This window comes from Grammomys surdaster, unplaced genomic scaffold, assembly GCF_004785775.1.
Source record: "Grammomys surdaster isolate TR1022 unplaced genomic scaffold, NIH_TR_1.0 204, whole genome shotgun sequence".
Classification (NCBI taxonomy): Eukaryota; Metazoa; Chordata; class Mammalia; order Rodentia; family Muridae; genus Grammomys; species Grammomys surdaster.
In genome coordinates, this window is record NW_021604649.1 from 1641137 (window position 1) to 1655366 (window position 14230).

At 44.5% G+C, this 14230-nt stretch overlaps 1 protein-coding gene across 1 annotated transcript in view; it reads right to left on the bottom strand.

The window, feature by feature from the left end:
• The window catches only part of Glod5 (glyoxalase domain containing 5), a 14127-nt gene extending 4813 nt beyond the window's left edge, over window positions 1-9314 (bottom strand). The window contains exons 1-2 of the mRNA XM_028770852.1: window positions 9220-9314; window positions 6765-6902 (exon numbers count right to left, since the gene is read on the bottom strand). Of these exons, the coding sequence (XP_028626685.1) occupies window positions 6765-6902; window positions 9220-9246 (165 nt within the window). The 5' untranslated portion in view covers window positions 9247-9314. The remainder of the gene's footprint in view (window positions 1-6764; window positions 6903-9219) is intronic.
• Between the last annotated feature and the right edge of the window lie 4916 nt (window positions 9315-14230).

Sequence of the window (14230 nt, forward strand, 5' to 3'; positions counted from 1 at the left end):
ATTTTATTTTATTTTATTTTATTTTATTTTATTTTATTTTATTTTATCTTATCTTATTTTCCTTGTAAGAACAACAGCCAATGGTATGTTCCCAAGTTTTGTAACAAAGTCTATCTCAAGCCAGAGCGGTGATACACTTAGAATCCCAGCATTTAGGACACTGAGTCAGGAGGTCGACTTCACCTTGGGCTCCACAGAAAGAATCTCTCCCCCCCACACACACACACAAAGCAAAATCAAAGGAAACCAAGCAAACAAATGCCACTCATTATGTCCCTGACACCCACCCCCATTCCTCCCCAGGAGGCCATTGTGTAAGAGAGACCGTATTAGCTGTCCTCAGCAGTGAGGTGGTTGCTGATGGGGCTTCTAGGAATCTCCCTGCCCCCACTGAGCTGAGACTTTGTCCCTATTCCTTTCCTCCTAATGACATATTCATCTAGCTGCTTCTTCAATTGAGAGAAAAAAACAGCTGTCTCCTTTAACCCGGTGGTAGCTGTCTCCTCAGGCCTCTCCCAAGCCCAGGCTCTAACTGACACACAACTACTATTTATTCTAGTTTAAAAGGTGGATTTATTTTTATGTTATGTGTGTGGATGTTTTGTCAACACGGATATGTGTGGACCATGTGTATGCCTGGTACTCAGGGATGTAAGAGGATGTTGAGATCCCTGGTACTGGAATTGCAAGTGATTGTGAGCTACCATATGGGTGCTAGAACTGCACCAGGTCCTCTGGCTGAGCAGCTCTTAGGTGCTGAGCCCTTATCTCTCCGTTTCCCACCATTGTGGACTTTCTGTCCTCTTTCGGCCAAGATAGGAGCATTTAGTTCAATAGTATATTACAACCACCCCTGGTACTAGTAGTCTCTCTTAACTTTAGTTCCTCTGTTGACTTCTTTATAGTTTTTGTTTGTTTGTTTGGTTGGTTGGTTTTGGTTTTGGTTTCTCGAAACAGAGTTTCTCTGTATAGCCCTGGCTGTCCTGGAACTCACTCTGTAGACCAGGCTGGCCTCAAACTCAGAAATCTGCCTGCCTCTGCCTCCCAAGTGCTGAGATTAAAGGCGTGTGCCACCACCGCCCGGCTGGTATTTCTTTTATAATTTCACCATCTCTTTCTCCATTCCTACAATGGATACCACATCCAGACAGTCAGTATTGTCCTTTTACACCCAAAGGACAGTCTGGTCCAGTGTATAGTTCTGTCAAGGCTGTTGCTTTTAAATATCTGCTTTAGGACCAGGGTGTTTCCCAGCAGTGTAGAATTTGCCTAGCCTGTGTGACACTCTGGATTCTAGTTCCAAGACTGTCAGAAAGAAAGAAGGAAATACCTTGTTTGTTATATTCCCTGAATCCGGTGTTGCTTCATAAGAAATCTGATTTGGGGGGACTGGAGAGTTGGCTTACGAGTTAAGGACGGTATAGTATAGAATAGAGGTTACTCAGGGCATGGGGAGGGGAGTTAAGAGGGTAGTACAGTGCAGAGGGGGGTGGAGAAGGAGAAGTAGAGGTCGGCCATGAGCCTGTGGAGAGAGGAGGAAGGGAAAGACGAAGGAGTGAGGGGACAGAAGGAGGAGCAAGAAGACAAGAGAACAAGAGAGAGAAGAGGGCAAGCAGCCCCTTTTATAGTGGGCAGGCCTACCTGACTATTGCCAGGCAACTGTGGGGAGGAGCATACCTGGCTGTTGCCACGTAACTGTGGGGTGGAGTTTAGACAGAATACTAACAGAGGATCCATCCAAGTTCAGTTCCCAGCACCCACATGGTAGCTCACAACCATCCTAACTCCAGTTCTAAGGGATCCGATGACTTTTGATCTCTGTGGCCAGTGTACACACACACACACACACACACACACACACACACACACACACACATGCATTCAGGGAAACACTCATACACATAAAATAAAAACAAACCTTTATTTTTATAAAAAATATATAAAAGGTATGGTGGCATGTGCCTTTAATCTCAGTTCTCAGGAGGCAGAGGCAGGTGGATATCTGTGAGTTTGATGCCAGCCTGCTCTACAGAGTGAGTTCCAGAGCAGCCAGGGCTACATAGTAAGACTGGGTCTCAATCTCCCCACCAAATAAATTAAATAAATCATTTAAAACAAAATAAATATGATGTTAATTTGTTTTCATACTTTTTATTTTATATATTACATTGTGTGTGTGTGTGTGTGTGTGTGTGCGCGTGCGCGTGTGTGTGCAGGTATGTGTACAGGTGTCGAGGTCAGCTACTCTGTGCTATCACTCACTAGTTAGTTCCCTTTAGAGCTAGGCTGGTGGCCAGCAAAGCCCATCAGTCCGCCTGTGTCTACACACATTGTTCCACAGCACTGGGTTTATATACATGTGCTGGCCTTCTCCTGTGGACACTGGATACTTGAACCCTGGTCTTCATGCTTACTTAGCATGAAGTATCTTACCTGCTGAGCTGTCTTTCCCAGCCATTTGTTTTTATGACTTGGTGTTGGGAACACAGCTACCTTTCACTCTGTAAACATAGACTTTTCCTTGGCTCTGATGTTCTAAAGGTTCACTTCAGCATGTCTAAGTACAGGGAACAGAGGTATCTTATTTATCATGGACCCACGCAAAGCCAGTCTTGTTTTAGTGATTGATGTGTTTAGTTTTTTTCTATTTTCTCTATTCCAATCCCTACCCTAGATGCCATTATCATTTTTTTCCTCACTGAAGTATTGATTAGGTCTTTATTCTAATAGGCTCTCTCTATTTGCTCTTTTTGGAGTAAACCAGATTTTAATAGCCTATGCTGCAAGTCATGATGTATTTTGTGCGTTATCTTCTTGGTTGTAAAATGTCTGCTGTTATTTTTCTGGGGTAATGTAAGTATATCGTGCTGTAGTTTTTTAGGTTTCGCTCTTTCTTTCTTTCTTTCTTTCTTTCTTTCTTTCTTTCTTTCTTTCTTTCTTTCTTTTTAAACCCAGTGCGATCCTTTTAGGACCTGAAGAACGTCCAACCTGCTCTTGTGTGATGCTCCTTTCTCCTTTCTGCATAGTGTCCTCTTTAGATTTTAAATTTTCACAGTCTGCCACTGCGAGACCCTTTTCAATTTATATGCTAATTTTTAGAGATGTTTTACATTCCCAGCAACACAGCAGAAGGTGCAAAAGCTTTCCCACATGCCCGGATTTACACAGAGATCCCTGTTAGCGCCCTCCCATGTAAGACACACGTTTCGATTCCTGTAAGCACGACTGATAAATTACCCACCATTCCATTGTGTCTGTCATGGTTCAGTCCTGAGGAGGTGGTGTACGCTCCGTGTGCTTGCACGGTTCTCTAAGGACATAGTCACCACCGCTATCAGAGACTAATGTCGAGGTCCAGAAATTGCTCAGTCTTCCTCTATTCATTCCCTTCTCCATTCAAGGGTCAGCCGCCACCTATCATTTTGTTGTTTTTATAATTGTCATTTCTTGCACATAGTATGGGAATCAGGCAGTGTGCAGCTTTTTTACATTGGTAAAATGTAAGCTTTTTTACATTTTACACTTAATGATATATGTAAGATTTTTTCCATGTTTCTTATAGCTTGGTTTCCTCCTCTCTCTCTCTCTCTCTCTCTCTCTCTCTCTCTCTCTCTCTCTCTCCCCTCTGTCTTTATCTCTCTCTCCTCTCTCTCTGTCTCTCTGTATCACTGCATGTCTGTTTCTCCAACTCTCTGTCTGTTTCTGTGTCTCTATGTCTGTCTCTGTCTCTCTCTCTGCACCTCTCTTTTCTCCAAGTCTCTGTCTGTTTCTCTGTGTCTCTATGTCTGTCTCTCTATCTCTGTCTCTGTCTCTGTCTCTCTCTCTGTCTCTCTCTCTCTCTCTCTCTGCGCCTCTCTCTTCTGTCCCTGCAAGAAGTAGCATAGATATTTTACTTAAAGCAGAATAGGTAATATACATTGTCAAGCATGCCAGCAGGCTACCCCAGTGGAAGAGCACAAAAGGTCTTATTTCTGTTTAACACTGTAATCCATGATATGGGCATCTTTGTAAGTTTTTTTTTTCCCTCTGCATTTACTACTTTTGAAGCAGTTTCATATTCTCAAGGCAGTTTTTTAAACCTGGGGACACCGCCTCTTTTCCTTCCATCTTTTCCCTGGAACCTTTCTTTGGCTCATGCTTAATTGACTTTAGATATCTGGGATTTTCTCCTTCGGAACCACTCTACTTCAGCATATGTAGTTCTTGTTCCCAGCTAGCTTAATTATTATTTTATTGGGAGGGGGCAGGGCAGAGGAAAACATCAGGTATCTTATTCTATCGCTCTGCGATTTCTATTTATTTAACAAATGTGTATGTGCCGGGGCACATGTGTGGAGGTCAGAAGGCAAGTCTTGGGAGTTGCTTTTTTCCTTTGGCCATGTGCATCCCTGGGAGCGAACCCAGGGCCTCAGACTTGACAGCAGCTACTTTTCTCCACTAGGCCACCTTGACAGCCTCTATGACTCGTTTTCTTTGTTTATCTTGAAGATGGCAATGAAACGTAGATTCTCTTGCTTGCTGGATAAGTACTCTACTACTGAGCTACACTTCCAGGTCTGTGCACCTAATAAATGCTTCATTCCATACTTCCCTTGGATTTGCAGCTCAACTGGACATAGACTTTTAAGTTGATTCCCACCCCCATCAGAATCATTTTTCAGTTAATTACCTTTGTTTTTAGACAATTTCCACTTCACAATGCAGACCAGCCACTCCCACCACCACCACCACTTCAACACCTCCCCCTCTTCACAAATCTCTCTCTCTCTCTCTCTCTCTCTCTCTCTCTCTCTCTCTCTCTCTCTCTCTCTCTTTCAAGACTACTTTGTTTAGTGCCCCACTGAGATTAACCAGGGGTGTCTCTATAATCACGGGTTTAGAGCTATCCATTTGGGGCCTGGTGGGCTCAGTCGGGGGTACACAATTAAAGACAATGGTCCCTTCCCCCCAGAGTCTATCAGTAGCCAATAGCTCAGAGGTAGCAGGTAGGGCCCCATGAACCCTTCCCCTCCATTGACTTCCTGTTGATAGTGCCAGTCTCTAAGGGCCCAGGCCAGGTAACTACAACTCCGAGTTAATATTGCAATAGTTGTATAGCATCTAGAGAGTGGTATTTCATAAGCTTCAGGCTCTTACAAGTTTCCCGTCCCCTTTCCCACAGTATTCCCAAGCCTTGTGGGGATGGAGGGGGGGCTGGAATATCTTGTGCAGGGCTGGGCCCAGCACCGTTGTTATTCTCTGCGTTTTAGGAAGCCAGAGCACATTCATCGCCTTTCTTTGTAGGGAGAGGCTTCTCTGATTAAGGCTGGGAACTGCTTTTGTTCTGGGAGTAAGGACCACATGGAGAGATGCTGAGGCAGAACTGGAGGCGGGGCGGGAGTGCTTTCCCAGAATCTTAAAAGTATAGTCCTATTGTTTCCAGGCCTCTGGTGGGACTCAAGAACCTAACATTTGCATCTTTCTTTTTCTTTTGTAGATGAGCCACTTTTTAATCTCTTGGCAAACTCTTAAGATTCACTTTTTCAGTGGGATGTTCTACATTTCCCACAGGGCATATCTGAGTGTTGATATGCTGAATACATAGTTAACTCTTTGTTAACTCTGCAAAGTTCTCTTGTACTTTTTTTTTTTTTTTGAGAGCAGGGACCTTGAACTAACAAGGCCCCTTTCTTTACTTAGATCTATGGTGCTTTGCTCCTTCCATTTTCTTGACCCTCTGTCCGATTGTCTCCTTGTTTGTATTTTAGAATCTCTTCCATTGATCCTTTTATTTTTTTTTCCTCTCATATTTCCTGTGTCTGGGGGCTTGAAGTTATAAATAAAATAAGATAAAATATTTTGGGCCGGGCTCAGGAATTGATACATGCTAGGCAAATATCAATCACAAATATTCAATACAGCACCTGTGTAAAAAAAAATCTTCTCAGCGCCAGGTAGTGGTGGTGCAGCCCTTTATGTCCCCTACTTGGGAGGCACAGGCTAGTAAATCTCTGAATTCGAGACCAGATTGGTCTACTACAAAGTGAGTTCTAGGACAGCCAGGGCTATGCACAAAGAAACTGTCACAAAGCCCTCACCCACAGCCCTTTAATTACATTTATAGTATTTATTATCCATTATTTTAAAGACAGTATCTCGCCAGGCAGTGGTGGTGGTACATGCCTTTAATCCCAGCATTAGGAGGTCAAGACAGGTGGTCTCAGAATTCAAAGATAGCCAGGGCTGTCCAAAAAAAATCTCTATCTCAAAAAACAATCAAGTAAACAAAGAAATAGCCAATGTCACATGTATCCCAGGCTGGTCTCAATCTTGCTAAGTAGCCGGGGATGATCTTGGACTTTCCATTTTTCTGTGTCCGTTTCTCCAGTTAGGAGTACCTGCACACTTGGTTTATGCGGTACTGGGGATTGAATCAAGGGCTTTGTGACAGAGCTATATCCTCTGCCATAAAATGTTACCAAATTTTAATGGAGGAATCTGGGGAGATGGCTCACTTAGTAAAATGCTTGCTACATAAGCAAGAAGACCTGAGTTCAGATTCCTGTGTAAAACAGTCAGGTGTGACAGCATAGACTCTGAATCCTAGTGATGTGGAGGCTGAAACAGGAGTCTCCCTGGGCTTGCTAGCCATTTAGTCTAGCTAAATCAGAGCTCTGGCCTATGCCTGTATATACAGCAGACACACACACACATGCACACGCACGTATGTACACACAACACACACTTTAATGCACTCGACGTTTTGAATATGGGTGCATGATTACCTTGAAAGTAGTGACCTCCATGCCCAGGATCTTGGAATAGAACATGGTGGTGTCTTCAATGTTCTTTACAGTCATCACAACATGGTCAAGTCTACAGATCAGACACGGGGAAGGGATCTGGCTGCTGCTTCTCTGTAACTAAAATTTAAAAAACAAACAAACAAACCTCAAACTCAGAAAAAGCCAAAATGCCGCCAGACACTTCCAAGTGGTCTTCCCTTTTTCCATCACCTCCCCAAGCACTGTGATCCCCCTCATCCCTACTGCAAGAGGGAAAGTCCTTCAAGAAAACCTCTGTAGCCGGGCGGTGGTGGCGCACGCCTTTGATCCCAGCACTTGGGAGGCAGAGGCAGGCAGATTTCTGAGTTCGAGGCCAGCTTGGTCTACAGAGTGAGTTCCAGGACAGCCAGGGCTATACAGAGAAACCCTGTCTCGAAAAACCAAAAAACAAAAACAAAAAACAAAAAAAAACCTCTGTAAAGCCAGTGTCCTTGTGTGGCTTCCTCTGAGAGGCAATATGGCTGCCATTTCAACCCTTCCATGTTCCCTGCAGCTCCCTCCTTTTCTGATCTGCAGCTATAACTTGGGAGCAGGGAAAAGAGGACCTTGGGTTGGGTGGGGCTGGAGAGCTGATGCAGGCAGAGGCTAAAGCACTGGCTGCTCTTGCAAAGGACTGGGGTTCAATTTCCCAGTGCTCACATGGTGGCTCACAGCTCTCTGTATCTGCAGTTCCAGGGAATCCATGCACAGACACACATACAAGCAAAATACCCATACACACATCACAAGAAAAGGAGGAGCAGCTGAGATGAAAAAAAAAATTGAAGCCGGGTGTGCTGCTGTACTCCTGTAACCTCAACACTGGGAAGGTGAGGCAGGAGAATGACGAGTTCAAGATCAACTAAGCACTGTGGTGAGACCTTTTCTCAAAAACAAAGTAAAGCAACAGAAAGAGGGGCTGAAGAGACAGCTCAGTAGTTAAGGGTATATTGCTGGACCTGGGTTCAGTTTCCTGCACCCGCGTGGTGGTCCACAACTGACTGTAACTGTACTGGCTCCTACAATTACTGCATACATGTGGTACACATGTATACATGCAGGCAAGATACTCATGCACATAACAAAAAGAAAATGGGTTATATCTGTCTTTTTTGAGACAGGGTTTCTCTGTGTAGCCCTGGCTGTCCTGGAACTCACTCTGTAGACCAGGCTGGCCTCAAACTCAGAGTTCCACCTGCCTTTGCCTCCCAAGTGCTGGGATTAAAGGCATGTGTCACCACTGCCTGGCTCAAAATTAATTTTTTTAAAGGAAAAATGTCTGAGCATTTGAGCTATTCCCAAGTAGGGAAACTGTCTCAAAACCCAAAATCAACCAACTAACCAAAGAAGTAAATAACTGGCATTCAGACCCCATGAAGAGAAAGCCATATATTTTGTTTTAGTTTTCCAAACCCTATTTGGGGCTCAGTGCTTACCGCTTTCTCAAAGGACCAGAATTTGATTCCTAGTACTCATGCTGGGCAGCTTACAAAGGCTTGTAACCCCCGACTCCACGGGATTTGGTGCCCTCTTCTGGCCTCTGTAGGCACCTGCACTAGCATACACATGAATAAAATACTCCCGTTTGAACCTTTCAATGCTTGCTGAATCTGTATGAGCGCCCTGTTCTGTTCCTGATCTACCTACTTTATGTTTTTCTCACGTCTATGGTGTAAAGAGAAATTACTAGTATTTTCCGAATTTTATTGAAGAACCAGCCTTGAACATAGCCGATCTTTGTTGAGTGTGTGCTTTCTCTTTCAGACTCTGCTCTCATCTTTTTCTCTCCTTTTTTCTTCTTCTTCTTCTTTTTTTTTTTTTTTTTAATGGTTTAAGCAAAGCTGTTCATTTCCCAGCTCCGGTCACTGACTTTCAGGTTTTTTTTTTAACTTTTGCAATCTATGCATGTCTATCTGCATGGTTCCCCTGAAATGCTACCTTAGGGGCACCCCCAATGTTGAGGGTCTAGAAAATAAGTTCACCCATTCCTCTTAGTAGTCAGTGCCCTGGACAACATGGCTTCCCTCCTTTGGTCTGCTCCAGAGTCCTCTTAAAGGTTCCCTTCCGGCTGTCCGGGCCTCTGAATCTTCTGACAAGCTTCAAGGTCATTGTTTCTTGGCACAGCTCTGTCATGAGAGCCTTATGGGCATTCTCCAGGAGCCACGTTTGGGCATCTCCACATGTCTGAACTGATTCCCACTCTGTGATGGACCACCCAGACAGAACAGCCAACCCTTAAACCTGGGCCCTCCACAAGCCCAAGCAGGGCTTCTGCTGCCCAGTGAAAAGGAGATTGAGGGGAGCTAAAGCCACAAGGGTATCCCTGAGAAGGCAAGCAAGCCAGCAGACCCAGGTTGGGTACCCCTCAGCCTGGTCAACACCCATGTCCCAAAGCTTCCAGGGCCCCCACACTTACCTGACTCTCAGATGTTGGATCCCACATCCTGACTGGTAGACTAGAAGGCAGATAATGCTACATGGCAGGTAGGTTGGGGCTGGGCTGGCTCTGTGCCTGGAGATCAAGGGGCAGGAATGGGAGGTGCTAGCTGAGGACATTGGGTGGGGACAGAGGCAGGAGGTGAAAAGCAGGAAGACTTTAACTGAAACTCAGGATACAGCTCAGCCCTAGAATAGTGCTCAAGAAAACCCAGGTCCTACCCCTAGCAGTGCAAAAGCAAGCCAAAGCCTAATGCCTTGAAAATAAAAATACAAATATGAGGGCTTCCTCTTTTGAGGAGATGAGTGTCTTGATAAGTTGTTGAGACTGGTCCCTAATGGTCCTTCTCTGTCAACCACCAGATGTGTCAAGTCCTGCTAATTCACTCATAATAGCCCAGAAAGACAGAAAAGCGTCCATCTCAAGTATGTGAGAGAGCTCGGATCGTCCTTGTAGTCTGTAGCCAAGATGTCAAGTGTTTCAGTATCTGAGTTAGAGAATTCCTTGTGCATCTGCTGCTGAGTGAAGTTTTTTTTTTTTAAATGGATATGGGTGTTTAGCCTGCTTTTGTGTCTGTGCACCACACTCGTGCCTCCCATTCACAGAGGACAGAAGATGGCATTGGAATTCCTGGAACTGGAGTTACAGACGGCTGGGTTGTGAGCTATCTACCACATGCATACTGGGAATTGAACCTAGGTTCTCCAGAAGAACAGCAAATGATTTTAACGGCTGACTCCCCTCTGTAGTCCTAAACTAAGATTTTTTTTTTGAAAGCATCTCGCTGTATTAGGAACCTCACAAGTCCTTGGTCCCCTCCCTGCCCCACCACTATTCACTTTCAACAAGCTCTCCTCTCTCTTGTGGGTTACCTATTAGGAACAGGGTTAGACGAGTCTGAGATTTTTGCTTCTGGACACACACCTGGTTATCCCAAACATAAATACTGTGTGCCCTGGGTGTTATTAAACATATCGTTTTCCTTTAAAAACTGTTGCCAGACAGGCCTGGTTGCAGATATAATCCTAGCTACTCAAGAGGCTGGAGCAAAAGGACCAAAAGTTTTAGGCCAGGGCACTGTCTTCATGCTTAAGAGCACTGGCTACTCTTCCAGAGGACCACAATTGAATCCTCAGCACCCACATGGTGACTCACAACTGTCTATGACTCTAGTTCCCAGGGATCCAACACCCACTTCTGGCCTCCTCAGGCACCATGCATACAAGTGGTATAAAGACATACATGCTAGCAAGACATACATATCTATAAAATAATATTTTAAAAAATTTCAAGACAGGGCTGGTGAGATGGCTCAGTGGTTAAGAGCACTGACTATTCTTCCAAAGGTCCCGAGTTCAAATCCCAGTAACCACATCGTGGCTCACAACCATCCATAATGAGATCTGATGCCCTCTTATGGGGTGTCTGAAGATAGCTACAGTGAGTGTACTTACATATAATAAATAAATTTAAAAAAAAAACCTTTGGGCTGGAGTGAGAGGGAGAAGGGAAGGGGGAAAATTTCAAGACAACCTGGATAAATCAAGATCATCTCTCAAAATAAAAAAAAAAAAAACTAGGGACATAGCTTAGCAGTAGCATGTTTGCCCAGCTCCAGGTTCAATTGCCAGCACAACCAAAAAGAATTTTGTAGAGCTAGGCTTGGAGTACAGATCTGTAATCCAGCCAAGGAAGCCAAGGCAGGAGAAATGTGATTTCCAGACCAGCCTGGGCTACAGAGTAAATTCTCTAGTGAAACCCTATCTTCAAAGGCTGGGGATGTAGCTCAGTCACTCAGTGGTAGACTGCCCTGGCAGTACCAGGCTCTGGACTTGATTACCAGCACTGAAAAGTAAAGATGCAAGTGAATGCCTCCTACTTCTATATGGACTACACAGGCAATCCCTGCCCCATCCACAAAATGACTATCGTTTAGGGGCCTAGAGAGATGTCTCAGTGGCAAGAGCACCGACTGGTCTTCCAAAGGTTTCAATCTCCAGCAACCACATGGTGGCTTATAGCTATCTCTAATGAGTTCTGATGCCCTCTTCTGGCATGAAGGTGTAATGCAGACAGCATTCATATACATAAAATCTTTTTTTTTTTTAAATGACCGTCATTGGAGTCAATTCCAGCTGTTTTATTTTAGACACTTTCCTGTGGGTTCATGCGCATGTGCAGGCATGCACTCTGGATTACCACAACTGGCTCTCCTTGGCTTGGCTTGTAAAGGGCACCTTGCTCTGCAGGTAGACACACAGAGCCCATGTATCCTGCATTATACTTAGTGAGTGCTCTGTGTCCAGAAGGGACCCAACATCATCCATAGCACTCAGCAATAGTCATTCGGATATGAATGGCCTTTGTTTGTTGTTCTTTTTGAGATGGAGTTTCTTTAGGTAGCTGTCCAGGGTGGTCTTAGACTCACAGAGATCTTCCTGAGTGCTAGGATTACAGGACATATATTCCCACACATGAGTTATAAAGGATTTTCCCCACTCAGGTTTCTCTTCATGTTTAGGCTTTTTGAAAATTTAAATTTATGTGTATGTATGTATGTATGTATGTATGTACATGTATATGCCACATGTGTATAGGTGCCCATGGAGACTAGAAACAGGTATCAAATCCCCTGGAGCTGGAGTTAACAGGCGATTTTGAGCTGCCTAGTGTGGGTGTTGGGATCTGAACTTGGGTTCTCTGGAAGAGCAATAAGCAATCTCTGTGCCACAAATCTTTTGCCTTTTCCAAGGTTTCCTCATCAGCCCTATAAGGCCTGTGTCCACTGATTCATGAATGTCCGGTAGCATTAGGGATAGAGGTAACATTGTTGGGTGTGGTGGGAAGGATACTTCCGAGAAACAGGACAAATAGATGAATTATTAAAGGCGCCAGCTCATATTATTATGGAAGCCAAGAACTCCCGTAAGCCACCTGAAAGCTGGGGACCCGTGAGAGCCAGAAGGACAATGATAAAAGTTCAGTTGACGGTTAAGAGAACATACCCCAGCTCCAGCCCTCTGGCAGAAGGAACAAATCCCCCCTTCTTCTGCCTTTTTGTTCTCTTCAGACTCTCCGTGAGTTGGACGAAGCCATTCACAAAGATGGAGAGGCATCTGCATTGCTCTGTCCAGGCCTCAGCATAGACTTCAATACGCCCAGAAATAATGTTTAACTGGGGTATCTTACATCCCAGCTAATATGACACATCAAATTATCCAGCAAAGCTCACCTGTGGTGGTTTGAATAAGGATGGCCCTCACAGGTTATTTGGATGCTTTGCCATTGGAGAGTGGCACTATTTGAGAAGGATCAAGTGTGACCTTCTTGGAATAGGTGTGGCCTTGTTGGAGAAACGATGTCATGGGGTGGCCTTTGAGGTTTCAAAAGCCCAAGCCAGGAGCAGTCCCTATCAGTCCTCCCTGCTTGTAGATCCTGGCGTAGCCCTTAAGTCTTTCTCCAGCACCACGCTGCTTGTGCCATGCTCTCCTGAATGAACTGACACTGTAAGCAAGCACACAAGAAATGTGTTCTCTGATCATAGAAATTATATTGCTGTGGACACCATGTCTCTTCACAGCAATAGAACTGTGCCGAAAGACTCACCCTTTGTCAATTTGGCACTCCTATGCATCTCATTAAGCCACGCTAATCACAAAACGAGGGCAATAAATAGGCAACGGTTCACCTAACCTGGCACGGCTATGCTGCATACAACTGAAAGGGTGCCAGGTCTTTGCCCGGAAGAGGTGAAGTCCTTGAGCCACGCTGACTTTTCACCTTGATATCCTATAACTTAAACAATAACATCACCAATATTTAGATACTGATAGAGGGTCAGGAGCTCAAGGTCACCTCTGGCTGTTTCATGATTTTGAGTCAACCCTGAGTTGCATAAGACCCTGTCTCAAAAATAAAACAAACATGCAAATAAATAAATATATAAATGTAAAAAAAAACTGAGGGCTGGAGAGATGGCTCAGAGGTTAAGAGCACTGACTGTTCTTCCAGAGGTCCTGAGTTCAATTCCCAGCAACCACATGGTGGCTCACAACCATCTGAGGGATCCAATGTACTCTTCTGGTGTGTCTGAAGACAGTGACAGTGTACTCACATACATAAAATCTTTTAAAAAAATTCTTTTTTTGGGCTGGAGAGATAGCTCAGTGGTTAAGAACACTGACTGATCTTCCACAGGTCCTGAGTTCGATTCCCAGCAACCACATGGTGGCTCACGACCATCTGTAATGGAACCTGATGCTCTCTTATGGTGTGTCTGAAGGCAGCTACAGTGTACTCATATACATAAAGTAAAATAAATCTTTAGGGCAGTGGTGGCACATGCCTTTAATCCCAGCACTTGGGAGGCAGAGGCAGGTGGAGATCTGAGTTCGAGGCCAGCCTGGTCTACAGAGTGAGTTTCAGGACAGCCAGAGCTATACAGAGAAACCTTGTCTTGAAAAACAAAACCAAACAAAACACCAATGCACATAAAATAAACATGAATAAATCTTTGCCGGGCAGTGGTGGCGCACGCCTTTAATCCCAGCACTTGGGAGGCAGAGGCAGGCGGATTTCTGAGTTCTAGGCCAGCCTGGTCTACAGAGTGAGTTCCAGGACAGCCAGAGCTACATAGAGAAATCCTGTCTCGAGAAAAAAAAAATTTTTTAATAATGTATTTACTTTTTCTCAAATCGCAATTCATTCACACAGGGGTTATAAACACAAGAAGGCAGGACTTGGGGAAGGGGATGACACTGGAGCGTGGGTGTTCAGGGGGAATACAGCTATCTTTCAGAACTGGGTATCGGCTAGGTGAAGGTTCAGGGGACAATTCACTATGACTCTGCGTATGACTCACTTGTCCTTATCTAAGTTTGTATTGTCTGTCTAGGCTACCTGTTTACAAGGTCTATGACTACTTAGGCTGGTAAATTTCCACAAAAGCTGCCTGTTTACATTAGCTTATAGCCATCTGTTTCAATGTTTT